The sequence below is a fragment of the Ovis canadensis genome, chromosome 15 (assembly GCF_042477335.2).
Source record: "Ovis canadensis isolate MfBH-ARS-UI-01 breed Bighorn chromosome 15, ARS-UI_OviCan_v2, whole genome shotgun sequence".
NCBI lineage: Eukaryota > Metazoa > Chordata > Mammalia > Artiodactyla > Bovidae > Ovis > Ovis canadensis.
The window spans coordinates 25274026-25288740 of NC_091259.1; the positions used below are offsets into that span (position 1 = coordinate 25274026).

A 14715-nucleotide genomic window follows, 5' to 3' on the forward strand; every position below is an offset into this window, starting at 1 on the left:
GGAGAGCAGAAAGCCGCGAAAAGATATCTGGTTCAGCAACAGTGGTCACAGAGCTGGTCAAACCCGATGAAAGTGGAAACCACATTTTCAAAAATCAGAGCCGGAATCTGACGAGCCCGCCCTGACGCCTGTAAAAGAAAATGATTTTCACTTTTCATTGGCTGACCCTCCCAGAGTTGAGACCTTTTTTCATTTTCATTGGTCATTGCCTCTGTCACGTCCTTTCACCACACCCAAAGCGCCCAGTGAGCTTTGGGGAAAACTGATTTACAGAGGTCGGGGGCGGGAGTTCTCAAGCAGCTAGACTATACCGCGCCCCCCGCCCCAGTCCGCCCCGCCGCTTCCTCCTCACGGCCCTACCCCGCCCCCTGGCCTGAAGCCACGCCCCTTCCCCGGCCGGGCCCCGCCTCTCCCTCCAGAGAGGGCGGGGACCTGGTGGCGGCCGCAGCCGCAGGAATATGCTGGAAGCCGACTGGCGGGCGCTGGGGAGGTGCTGAACGGACAGTTCCCGCCGCTTTATTTGCCCGGCGGCGGGTAGGAGGGTGGGGCGGCCTTAGAGTCCGCTGGGCACGTGAGCGATGGAGACCATCTGGATCTACCAGTTCCGCCTCATCGTCATCGGGGACTCCACCGTGGGAAAGTCGTGCCTCCTGCACCGCTTCACTCAGGGCCGCTTTCCTGGCCTGCGCTCCCCCGCCTGCGACCCCACCGTCGGCGTAGACTTCTTCTCCCGCCTGCTGGAGATCGAGCCCGGCAAGAGGATAAAGCTGCAGCTCTGGGACACGGCGGGACAGGAGCGGTTCAGGTAGGACCCCGGGCGCTGGGACCCTCCCCAGGGACCGCACCGCCCCCTCCGTCCTCCTGGGGCCCCCTCCCTAAGCGTTGGCCGCACCGGCCCGAGTCGGGAGCAGCTCTGGCCCTTCCCTCTCGAAAGTGCAAACACTCCATTCTCGCTTCCCCTTTGCCCCTCCTCTTCCAGGGACGACTTCCTCCTCCGCAATTTCTCACTTCTTTCTTTGGCTTCTATTTCCTGCGCCCCCTTTCCGTTTTTCCTTTCCCGCCTGAACCCAGGTCACCCTCACCAGCTCCTCTTACCCAGCGCTCTGGCCCTGCTGGCATTTTAATCCCCAACTCTTCGGCTCTCCTGCTGCCTACTCCCCAAACTCAGCGTCCCTCGCTGCGCACGCCCTGACCTGGCCACCCTTCTCCAAGCTCCGCTTTTCCTCCTCTGACCGAGCAGCTTCCCATCTATGCGGCCCCGGAGAACTGCATAGAAGGATTCCCAGATTCATGATTGATCCGTTTAGCTTCACAGCAAGCAGTGCTCCAGCCCAGATTACAGCATGAGCTCATTGGGCACCGTGCAGACGGAGATGAATGCGGTAATGGTCTGAACATCTCACAGCACCGAATGTGGTCATCAGAAATACAGGGCCAGGACCCGTGAGAGTGTGTCTTGCACAGCAACCAAGGACATAGACACAACTGAGGAGTTTTTGTTTCATTGATATTGTTTTTTAAGGATTGAGTTGTCTTTAGAAGTTTGTCATCACTGGTGCTTTGATGGAGAAAAGAGAGATGTACATACTGAGATTTGTTAGGAACTTTTCCTTTAATTTATTCATAATAAGTACTTAACGTTCCAGGGTGATAATAGATCAGAAAATACTTTTCTACTTGGAGGAGGAATACAAATAAATAGTCTCATTCTACATGCTCATTGAAACCCTGAAGGATTTCACAAAAGTGACTGCCAAATAAAAACTAAATGTAAATTGTATGCATTTCCTAGATATTTAAGATGGAATCAGATATGAGGCACATTTAAAATTTTTAGGATTCAAGAACTTTTTTTTTAGAGAAGGGTAAGGGATCTGATATACTGTAGTGTTTGGGACTCTTGTAAGGTTCTGTTATCCAATGGAACTCATTAAAGCAAACATTTGGTAGTCTTCTGCTTTTGGAATTGGTACTTCTTAACCATACTTCCCAAACATGGCTCCCCCTCACCCCATCCAACACCCATTCTGAGTGAGATCAGCGTACTTCGCTGAGAAAAAGAGAAAAAGCCTCCTTTAAAATAATTTGTCAAAATCTAATTCCTCATCTGTAAAATGGAGTCATTATGATCTCTAAGATTCATTACAGTTTTACCATTGTAAGGTTGACAGCAAATTCATTCACTTGTGATCTCAGTCAGAGATGAACGTTAAGATATTTCATGGTCAGTAAAAAGCATTTACTATAGCTCTTGCTCTACCCTCTAAAGTGAAGTGAAGTTGCTCAGTCATGTCCTACTCTTAGTGACCCCATGGACTGCAGCCCGCCAGGCTCCTCCATCCATGGGATTTTCCAGGCAAGAATACTGGAGTGGGTTGCCATTTCCTTCTCCAGGGGATCTTCCTGACCCAGGGATCGAACCCAGGTCTCCCACATTGCAGGCAGACTCCTTACCCTCTGAGCCACTAAAGTGAATATAGTGAAAACATGTTCTTTATACTTTAACTTCTATACCGTAACTTTATATCTTAAACTTCTAGCAACTACTGATAATTAAGAAGTATAGGTAGTAAAATCTTCTTGAGTCTAAAACACTTTCCTTAAAAGTAACTTTTTAAAAAAATTAATTAATTTATTTTGTGTTGTTGTGTTAGTCGCTCAGTCGTGCCCAACTCTTTGCAACCCCATGAACTGCAGCCCTCCAGGCCCCTCTGTCCATGAGATTTTCCAGGCAAGGATACTGGAGTGGGTTGCCATTTCCGTCTCCAAGGGATCTTCCCAACCCAGGAATCAAACCTGGGTCTCCTGCACTTCAGGCAGATTCTTTACCAACTGAGCTACAAGGGAAGCCCCTAATTTATTTTATTTTAACTGGAGGCTAATTATTTTAAAATACTGTGACAGTTTTTGCCATACATTGAATCAGCCATGGGCGTACATGTGTCCCCCCATCCTGAACCTTCCTCCCACCTCCCTCCCCACCCCATCCCTATGGGTTGTCCCAGAGCATCGGCTTTGAGTGCCCTGCTTCATGCATCGGACTTGCACTGGTCATCTATTTCATATATGGTAATATACATGTTTCAGTGCTATTCTCTCAAAACATCCCACCCTCACCTCCTTCCACATAGTGCAAAAGTCTGTTCTTTACATCTGTGTCTCTTTTGCTGCCTTCCACATAGGATTGTCATTACTGTCTAAATACCATATATATATGTTAATATACTGTGTTGGCGTTTCTCTTTCCAACTTACTTCACTCTGTATAATAGGCTCCAGTTTCATCTGCCTCATTAGAACTAACTCAAATGTGTTCTTTTTTTATAGCTGAGCAATATTCCATTGTGTATATGTACCATAACTTCTTTATCCATTCATTTGCTGATGGACATCTACGTTGTTTCCATGTCTTATTTATTGTAAAGAGTGCTGCAATGAACAGTGGGGTACATGTGTCTCTTTCAATTCTGGTTTCCTCAGTGTGTATACCCAGTGGTGGGACTGCTGAGTCCTATGGCAATTCTCGGAGAAGGCAGTGGCAGCCCACTCCAGTATTCTTGCCTGGCAAATCCCATGGACAGAGGAGACTGGTGGGCTGCTGTCAATGGGGTCACAAAGAGTTGGACACAACTGAGCGACTTCACTTTCACTTTTCACTTTCATGCACTGGAGAAGGAAATGGCAACCCACTCCAGTGTTCTTGCCTGGAGAATCCCAGGGACGGGGGAGCCTGGTGGGCTGCCGTCTATGGGGTTGCACAGAGTCAGACATGACTGAAGCAACTTAGCAGCAGCAGCAGCATGGCAGTTCTATTCCCAGTTATTTAAGGAATCTCCACACTTTTCTCCATAGTGGCTGTACCAGTTTGCATTCCCACCAACAGTGTAAGAGGGTTGCCTTTTCTCCATACCCTCTCCAGCATTTATTGTTTGTAGACTTTTTGATGGTGGCCATTCTGACCTGTGTGAAATGATACCTCATTGTGGTTTTGCTTTGCATTTTTCTAATAATGAGTGATGTTGAGCATCTTATCGTGTTTTTATTAGCCATCTCTATGTCTTCTTTGGAGAAATGTCTATTTAGTTCCTTGGCCCACTTTTTGATTGGGTCATTTTTCCAGTATTGAGCTTTATGAGCTGCTTGTATATTTTGGAGATTAATTCTTTGTCAGTTGTTTTGTTTGCTGCTATTTTCTTCTATTCTGGAGGCTGCCTTTTTACCTTGCTTATAGTTTCCTTCATTGTACAAAAGCTTTTAAATTTAACTGGGCCCCATTTGTTTATTTTTGTTTTTATTTCTGTTACTCTGGGAGGTGGATCATAGAGGATCTTGTTGTGATTTACATCAGAGAGTGTTCTGCCCTTGTTTTCCTCTAAGAGTTTTATAGTTTCTGGTCTTCCATTTAGGTCTTTAATCCATAAAAGCAGCTCTTATTGTAAGGGATGGTTAAATTGTTAGATTTTAAAGATCTTTTCTGCTAAATACATCATTGTTTTTTATTGCCTTAAGAAAAATGTACATTTATTTTATATATACTATTTAAACTGGCTTCCCAGGTAGTCCAGTGGTAAAGAATCCACCTGCCAATTCAGGAGACAAGGTTTCGATCCCTGGGTAGAGAAGATTCCCCTGGAGTAAGAAATGGCAACTCACTCCAGTATTCTTGCCTGGAAAATTCCATGGACACAGGAGGCTAGTGGGCTATAGTCCATGGGGTCACAAGGAGTCGGACATGACTGAGCACACACACACATTTAAATCAGACAGTAACACTCATAATAATGCAAGGACATTTAGGGAACACTTACTGACAGTGAGTCATACTATATTTTGTTTGGCTCTTTACCAAAGATGTATTCCTAAATTCACATATATATCAGTAGCTGCCTCCAAATACTTGCTTTTCTCTCATTTAGCAGAACAATTTCTCCATAAAATTGCATTAAAGTTATTGTTAAATCATTCTGTACCTTCCTCTAAGAAAATACAGATACTTATTTTGAGTAAGTGCATGTACTATTTAGTTCATGAATGTATACTCCTGTCATTAGTTATAATCATACTGTTTAACTGTAATCAAGAATTTGTGGGAAACATTCCATTTACATTCTATTTGAAGGTTGATTGGTGATCAGATATAAACAAAAACAAATTGGTTTTAGACAGTTCAGAAGATAGCTTAAAAGCATAAACAAATGTGTTAGAGGACAACAAAATAGTGAGCTGATGATTATGATATAAATAGCTTTAAGTTATCTTTTTCATGTTGGGGGGGTGGGGCGGGGGCGGGCTTCCCCCGTGGTTCAGCTGGTAAAGAATATGCCTGCAATGTGGAAGACCTGAGTTCAATCCCTTGGTTGGGAAGATCCCCTGGAGAAGGGAGAGGCTACCCACTCCAGTTTTCTGGCCTGGAGAATTTCAGTCCATGGGATTGCAAACAGTCAGAACAGGACTGAGCAACTTTCACTTTCACTCTAGGTCATTTTTTTAACCCCGGTTTATTAAAGTAATAATTGATAAAGCCTTAGTGTTTAAAGTTCAGAGCATATATTAATATGCTTGTAGCCAGTAACTAGTCACAAAAAATAAAAGAGAACAAAATCAATGTGAAGAAAGTTTAGAAAAATGATGAATATGTGAGCATCTTTAAATTGTAGCATAATACTCAGTTGTTACAGTTTTTGTTATTAACACTGTGTTTTAGTCAGAATAAATGTTAAATTACTGTATTCAGTTCAGTTCAGTTGCTCAGTCGTGTCCGACTCTTTGCAACCCCATGAATCGCAGCATGCCAGGCCTTCCTGTCCATCACCATCTACCAGAGTTCACTCAAACTCACGTCCATTGAGTCTGTGATGCCATCCAGCCATCTCATCCTCTGTCGTCCCCTTTTCCTCCTGCCTCCAATCCCTCCCAGCATCAGAGTCTTTTCCAATGAGTCAACTCTTTGCATGAGGTGGCCAAAGTATCAGACTTTCAGCTTTAGCATCATTCCTTCCAAAGAACACCCAGGACTGATCTTCTTTAGAATGGACTGGTTGGATCTCCTTGCAGTCCAAGGGACTCTCAAGAGTCTTCTCCAACACCACAGTCCAAAAGCATCAATTCTTCGGTGTTCAGCTTTCTTCACAGTCCAAGTCTCACATCCATACATGACCACTGGAAAACCCATAGCCTTGACTAGATGGACCTTTGCTGGCAAAGTAATGTCTCTGCTTTTCAATATGCTATCTAGGTTGCTCATAACTTTTCTTCCAAGGAATAAGCGTCTTTTAGTTTCATGGCTGCAGTCACCATCTGCAGTGATTTTGGAGCCCAGAAAAATAAAGTCTGACACTGTTTCCACCCATCAGTGCCTTATTTAACGATAGTTCATTTCTCTCCTGTTTAACAGTCTCAAGGTAAGTGGTCCGTCATTCAGGACCATCATTCAGATGCCTTCTCTCTTACTTTCCTACCATCCCTAGAACATTACCATCATCTCTGTGGACAAAGCTGGGTTGTAGGCACACTTTGTGCCTGTTCAGGGAGAGGGGAAAGAAAGGATCTACATCAAGGAATGTTTCCTTTAAGCAGGTGAGGCCAGTGTGGTGCAGATTACTTCAGCTCTCAATTCACTGAGGAGAAAGAGGTCATAAGGCCACACTTCCACAGGGCTACCACACTTATGCAGCACTTCCCCAGCACTCGGGGAAAGGGGAAGATTGATTCAGCATTGCAGGCACTGGGTGAAACTAACAATCACCACTTCTATTTTTTAATCATCATAGTGGAAGAAGTTTAGCAGGAATGGAAATAAAAATATTGTTTAACAGTATTAATAGGGATAAATAAGTGTAAATATGACTAGACATATAGAGAGCACCAAATGTAAGAACATAAATTTTGAATTTTTCTCATGAAAAGCATATAAGGCAATCTGAAGATAAAATGAGTTATAGCAACATTAGCTGTGGGGATAGAAAATCTGAAGCTTCAAGCCAAATTTGGCCTTTTATTTCATGTTGTCTGGCCTTTGGGGTATTACAATTACAGCCAGAGGTTGTAAAACGTGACTGAAGTGAACTGAACTGAATGCAGTGCTTCTCGAAGTGTGTTCTGCAGAACACTCAGACCATGTGATTCTTTTTAAAGGATGGGTTCTCTAATCAAATAAGTTTGAAAATCCTTGTATTCCATTTCTCTCTTACAAAATTCATATCAAAGACGCCAAGAAGTCTTGAGTAAAGAAACCTATTTACCTTTGATTAAACTAGCATTTTCACCATTTATTTGAAGGGCTATTCTTAAAATATGAAAATCTATGATTGGTAGTGTTCTAACTAGTATAATTTGGGGGAAACTCCTTTGATGAATTGCTTTAGTCACATTCTTTGAGCAGAACCAAGTAAACTTTTGAAGTTTGGAACAATGGAAAACCTGCAGATATTAGTTAACCTTTTCCTCTAGCTCCTCTTCTACTGTGTATCTTTCTCTTCCTTATGTGTCTTACCCTTCCTTAAACTCCTTATTTTTTAATTTTCCTTTAACCTCTTCATCTGTCAGTTTCTACTCGTAGTTTCCTCCCACCTTCTCGTTTCATTTTAATGTGTCTTTTTTGATCTCATTTCTTTTTAGCTTATTTCTCCTTATTTATCCCTCTGCCTCCCTTATGTCTCTGTTTCCTCCTTTCTCACTTCAAAACATTCATATGAAGTAAATATTTAAAAGTGGTTTGTTTTCTGTTCATAATTTTAAAAGTAAGCATCATGAACATTTTTATTTTTCCTTAAGAGATCATTTAAGATTTCTAAGCTAAATGGGTCTTTCTTTTGTTTTTAATTAATTGTTTAGTTTTGGCTGCACTGGGTCTTCACTGCTTTGTGCAGGCTTTCTCTCATTGCAGCAAGTGGGGGCTACTCTTCATTGCAGCGGACTTGCTTCTCATTGTGGTGGCTTCTCTTGTCGGCAGGAGCATAGGCCCTAGGTGCATGGGCTTCAGTAGTTGTACCACTCCAGGCCAGAAGTTGCCGCATGCAGGCTATAGGGTGTGTAGGCTCTGGGGTGCATGGACTCAGTAGTTGTGGCGGCATGGGCTTAGTTGCTCCGGAGCATGTGGAATCTTCCTGGACCAGGGATCAAACCCATGTCCCCTGCATTGGCAAGCAGATTCTTTACCACTGCACCACCCTGGAAGTCCTGTTTTTGTTTTTTAAGGAAACTTTATTTGATCTCCACCCTCCTTACTGTGGTTCATGATTGTCAATAGAGATTTTCTGATAGTGGATTGGTGGGCTCATAATTACATAGGTAACAGAACAAAGATTGCTTGCAGTTAAGTGCTATAATCATTGCAGTTTGCTGTAGTTTCGAGTTATTAGAAGCAATAGAAAGCTGGGCTTTATTTGTATTGCGTGATCAGATAATACAGTGTTTTGATTAAGATTATTTGTGTTGTAAATAACAGAAATAAAGCCATATTAGATTAGATATAAAGGATAAATTATAAATGATACCGATTTCGTGAGAAGCAAAATCTCAGTGAACATACAGGTGTTCTAACATGTGTTTGTGGATTTTCTCTCTAGTCTATTTCCATTATCCAGTGCTGTAAGCTCCCGACTGTGTCAGTCCCTGAGCCTCTTATTCAAATTCTTAAAAGAAAAAATATCATTGATTTTTGATTGGCCAGTGAGTCAGCTCCCCTAGGGTTGGGTTTATTAAGATAATATCCACATAAAATACAAGGAATTATACAAATATTGAGATATGTTTTATGAGTCATACAAAGCAAATGAATCTGTAGGAGTCTACTTTTTGGGAAAGAGAAATTCACAGAAGAAAAAAGTGAGCAGTCACCCCAAAATGTATACTTTCTCATGTTTCAGAGTAAAATGATATGTAAAAAGAAGCCAGCATCATTTCTAACAAGTATAGCAGAATGTGGAAAGATGACCCTTGTAGCCAAGTGTATTTTTATATGCTGAAATTTATTTTCGCTGTCCATTCAGAACATTCAGACCATTTTGAGTGACTGCATACTCAGCACAGTTAAGAAGCTAGCCATTAAAAAATAAAAGAAGCTAGCCATTAATTTCAAAAACCTGTGATTAGTTTTCTTAATTTCCTTTTTCTTCAGTGAATCAATTGATTTCTCCTATGTAGCCATAACCTCAATGACATATTGGTATATGAAGGTAATTATACATCCTCTTTAGTAACTAAATATTGTAAATAAAGTAGACTAAATATTGTACTTCAGTGTTTGAAGACCCTAGGCAAGCAGTAGGCAAAATTGCAAAGTAGAATGCATTCTTGGGGCCGTTGGTGCTTGCCTACTTTTTCTTTCCTACTGTTTTTGAATAGTAAGATCTTGACCAACTCTTCTATTTTCCCTCACATCTCAGTTGAAAAGCCATTCCTTACTTCTCCATCCTAGCTTCAGAGAGAAGTAGCTGGAAGATCAAGAGATACAAAAATATTAAAAGAATAAGGGTTCTTCTAGGGGTATTTCTGTTCTAAAAGAGAATGACCACCTTGTATCATCTTGAGGTAATGTTTCCCTGTTGGTGGAGTTGTGAATCTGTGGCTGAAGGGTATTGGAGCTTCCTCTCATCATGCTGTGTCAATGACCACCTATTCTGACACGCTGGCCCCACATTTAGCTTTCAAGGAAACGGCTAGAAAAAAAATTAGTAGTGTTGTCAGTATATGGATCACTCAGTAAAGTTTTCCCATGAAGAAAAGTGCTTTGCTTAGTCTCAGAGAAAGAGAGAGAATAAATTTCTACCTATTGTTGGTCAGTTTTGATAGCATATAAAGATCTCTTAACAACTTATCCTCCATAGCCATTTTACTTAAACTTCAAAGAGCAACTTCTTGGAATGATCTGAGATTATTTATTTTGATGTTTCAAAGAGCCAGTTATTCTCATCCTAACTGAGTTAGAAGAAATCTGCATTCTTCCAGTCTGTTCTGTGAAGTAGTGGAAAAGAAAGGTGAACCACTCAAATAATACTGAGGTACACACACACACACACCAGAGAACATCAGATTTTACTTCAATAAAATATTTTCATTCTTTCTGAAGTGAAATTCTACAAAGCCTATACTTTATGATACTAATAACTCTGCCTCCAAATGTCAGTAACTTTTATTCAATTCTGACAATATGTAATTCAGAGTTCATTTAAAAAATTATTACCCAACACAGTCTACCTCACTTATCATGAAACAAATATCATTAAAAACCCATTGTTTTCTGAAAGGAATCACTTCATGTAATGAAGTACTATTCTGAGCTATAGGAGTTCCAGAAAATTGTGAAACAGAGGTCCAGTACACTTCAAAGTTAAAAGTATATTTTTAGTTTAAGCTGTGAAAATAGCTTAGTATTCTTACCTGGAGATATTTCCATGAACAGAGGAGTCTGGTAGGCTACATTGTCTAGGGTCACAAAGAGTTGGACACAGTTGAAGCTATTTAGCATGCATGCATATGCCTGTTTCTTCCCCCTCCTTTTTATGTAATTGGTCAGAATCTCTGTCTAAATTATCTTCCTGTATCAAAAGTGGTTTTTCATCTGATTCTTCAGCCTTTCCAAATGTATCTCTGTTTTGTAGGACATAGTATGATATGGCTTGAAACAGATAAGGCTAAAGAACAGCCTTAATAACAGACTCCTGCCTCAGAAATACAAAAGAATAGTGTGTGGCCCGAACTGAACCCTCTTCTCTGAGGAGAGATCAAGAGAGAATACTGCAAATGGGAGTTAATAGATATTATGAACTTCTTGGCTATAAGAGAAGACATTAAAAAAATAAGAGTATAGATTATCAAATTCTAGGCATTGCATATCATTTTTCTTCCGAGTAGCATTTTTCAAAGTAATAAGTATAATTTAAGTAAAAGTTTCCTTGATCAAATACTGTTAAAAATGCTGGGATTGTGCAAGATTTTTCAGAGCTTTAATATAATATTAATATTCTAATATACTTTGTAAACACCCAAGATACACATGGTGTTTCCCAACCCAGAGTCCCATTACATAGAATGGGAAAGACTAGCGATCTCTTCAAGAAAATCAGAGACAACAAAGGAACATTTCATGCAAAGATTAGCACAATTAAGGATAGAAATAAAAATATGGACCTAACAGAAGCAGAAGATATTAAGAAGAGGTGGCAAGAATACATAGAAGAACTATACAAAAAAGATCTTCATGACCCAGATAACCAGGATGATGTGATCACTCACGTAGAGCCAGACATCCTGGAATGTGAAGTCAAATGAGCCTTACTTAGGAAACATCACTACGAACAAAGCTAGTGGAGGTGATGGAATTCCAGCTGAGCTATTTCAAATCCTAAGATGATGCTGTGAAAATGCTGCACTCAACATGCCAGCAAATCTGGAAAACTCAGCAGTGGCCACAGGACTGAAACAGGTCAGTTTTCATTCCAACCCCAAAGAAAGGCAATGCCAAAGAATGTTCAAACTATCATACAAGTGCCCTCATTTCACACACTAGCAAAGTAATGCTTAAAATTCTCCAAGCCAGGTTTCAATAGTATGTGAACCGTGAACTTCCGGATGTTCAAGCTAGATTTAGAAAAGGCAGAGGAACCAGAGATCAAATTGCCAGCATCCACTGGATCATTGAAAAAGCAAGAGAGTGCCAGAAAAACATCTACTTTTGCTTTATTGACTACACCAAAGCCTTTGACTGTGTGGATCACAACTGTGGAAAATTCTGACAGAGATGGGAATACCAGACCACCTGACCTGTGTCCTGAGAAATCTGTATGCAGATCAGGAAGCAGCAGTTAGAGCTGGACATGGAACAACAGACTGGTTCTAAATAGGGAAAGGAGTACGTCAAGGCTGTATATTGTCACCCTGCTTATTTAACTTCTGTGCAGAGTATATCATGTGAAATGCCTGGCTAGATTAAGCACAAGCTGGAATCAAGATTGCTGGGAGAAATATCAATGACCTCAGATATGCAGATGACACCACCCTTATGGCAGAAAGTGAAGAGGAACTAAAAAGCCTCTTGATGAAAGTAAAAGAGGAGAGTGAAAAAGTTGGCTTAAAGCTCAACATTCAGAAAACGAAGATCATGGCATCTGGTCCCATCACTTCATGGCAATAGATGGGGGGGGGAATGGAAACAGTGTCAGACTTTATTTTGGGGGGGCTCCAAAATCACTGCAGATGGTGAGTGCAGCCATGAAATTAAAAGACGTTTGCTCCTTGGAAGAAAAACTATGACCAACCTAGATAGCATATTCAAAAGCAGAGGCATTACTTTGCCAACAAAGGTCCATCTAGTCAAGGCTATGGTTTTTCCAGTGGTCATGTATCGATATGAGAGTTGTACCGTAAAGAAAGCTGAGTGCCGAAGAATTGATGCTTTCGAACTGTGGTGTTGGAGAAAACTCTTGAGAGTCCCTTGGACTGCCAGGAGATCCAACCAGTCCATCCTAAAGGAGATCAGTCCTGGTTGTTCATTGGAAGGACTGATGCTGAAGCTGAAACTCCAATACTTTGGCCACCTGACGGGAAGAACTGACTCTTTGGAAAAGACTGCAATGCTGAGAAAGATTGAAGGCGGGAGGAGAAGGGAACAACAGAGGATGAGATGGTTGGATGGCATCACTGACATGATGGACATGAGTTTGAGTAAGCTCCGGGAAGTTGGTGATGGGAAGGGAGGCCTAGCATGCTGCAGTCCATGGGGTCGTAAAGAGTCAGACATGACTGATCGACTGAACTGAATTGAACTGAATTAATAGAGAGAACACTTCAAAGAAAAAGTGTAGGCAATTCCTTAAATTTTAGAATATATTTGAGAACGTCTCATGGTTTCTTCTCTCATTTGATTCTCTCTTTGTAAAAATTATTTATAATTTTAGTTTTGACTGTGCTAGGTCTTTGTTGCTGCACAGGTTTTCCTCTAATTGCAGTGAGCAGTGGCTGCTCTGTGGTTGTGGTGCCCAGGCTTCTCATTGCGGTGGATTCTCTTGTTGCAGAGCACACGGTCTCGGGTGTGCAGACTTTAGTAGCACCTGGGCTCAGTAGTTGTGGCTCCCAAGCTCTGGAGCACAGGCTCAGTAGTTGTGGCACACGGGCTTAGTTGTTCCATGGCATGTGGGATCTTCCTGGGTCAGGGATTGATCCCATGTCTCTTGCACTGACAGGCGAATTCTTTAGCTGAGCCACCAGGGAAGCCCTCTCTCTCTTTTGCTAGTGCTTCTGGATGACTTCGTCAGGTCTCTGTTTCAAAATTAAAAGGTTCCTTCACTTGTTTTGAGGGCTACAGAAAGGTTTGGGGAGTAGGAAATAAAAGGTTAATGAAGCAAATATGAGATGAAATTTAAGACATATTTGATAGGACTGGAGGATAGACTCTGAAAAGAGAATTAGAAGTGGAAGAGAAGGTATAACTAATTGTATAGGAGAGATCTATTGGAGGCAAGGTAAATTAGTGAGAGTTGAATTGAAAATAAAATCCAAGAAAATTCCATGGACTGTATAGTCCATGGGGAGGCAAAGAGTCAGACATGGCTGAGCGACTTTCACTTTCACTTTTCGGCTTCCCGGATAGCTAGCTGGTAAAGAATTCGCCTGCAACGCAGGAGACCCTGGTTCGATCCCTGGGTTGAGAATATCCCCTGGAGCAGGGAAAGGCTATCCACTCCAGTATTCTGGCCTGGAGACTTCCAGGGACTGTTTGGCCATGGGTCGCCAAGAGTCGGTCATGAGTGAGTGACGTTCACCTCAGCTCCATGTAGTTTCTCCCCTGAAAAATATTTTGTGTACAACCCCACCCCACTCCCATCTCTATAGATCCAAGTTAATTACTGTGTCTACTCAAACTGTTATTTTTCTGCTATATTCAGAAACAAAAGGAGAAATAGCTTTACATAATAGAAGTGGTACTGATAACTGACAGCAAACACTTGTGGCCGCAACAGCAAATCAACTCTCCCCTGCATGCTGTGCTCAGTGTCTGCACTGCCACACTTAGAAACAGGAATGAACCCAACCCACTGCAACAGAAGAATATATATAAAGTTTTTTGCCTTGATAAACAAGGAAAGATACTGGGTATTAAGCAAAGCCAAAAGCAAATACTGGCTATGGTGTCCTAAAATCTCAAAAGTACTATGAACTAGCTTTCTATTTTTTTTTTTTTTGAGAGAAACTGAAATCCATCAGGATGATGGTCTCCTGTGGAAATCTATGCATCTATTTATATTAACTGGATACAAGGCACTATACAAAAATAGATGTAAAAATAAATAAGATGTAGTCTCACGTTCAAGGTCCATGTTGTCTCTATCCTGGATAGAGTACAAACTACATTGCAATCCAGAAACTGGCCAAATATGGTACCTTAAATGATACAGAATTTTGTTTCTCTCTCCCCTGTGTTAATGGTCCAGCATGAGCAGTTCTGGACTATCTAGGTGACTCTTCCTCAATATCAGTTTCCAGAGTTTTCCAGTCATTGCCATTCCTAACAAGCAAGAAGGAAAAAGAAGCAGCCTAGGGCAAATGGCTTCTTTAAGCAGATGAACCTCAGACTGCACATGTAATTTATCATGTTCCATTAGTCCAAACTTAGTGATATGCCAAAACTAACTGTAAGAAAACTGGGGAAATATAGTTTCTATATGAGTTGCTGTGTGCAAGCAAAAACTCATGGAGTTCTGTTACTAAAAGAAGACAG

The 14715-nt window shown here is 41.4% G+C and overlaps 1 protein-coding gene across 1 annotated transcript in view; it reads left to right on the top strand.

Annotated features, from left to right (window-relative positions):
- The first annotated feature begins 417 nt into the window (after positions 1-417).
- Positions 418-14715, top strand: part of RAB39A (RAB39A, member RAS oncogene family) — a 34748-nt gene continuing 20450 nt past the window's right edge. The window contains exon 1 of the mRNA XM_069554945.1: positions 418-805. Within this exon, the coding sequence (XP_069411046.1) occupies positions 579-805 (227 nt within the window). The 5' untranslated portion in view covers positions 418-578. The remainder of the gene's footprint in view (positions 806-14715) is intronic.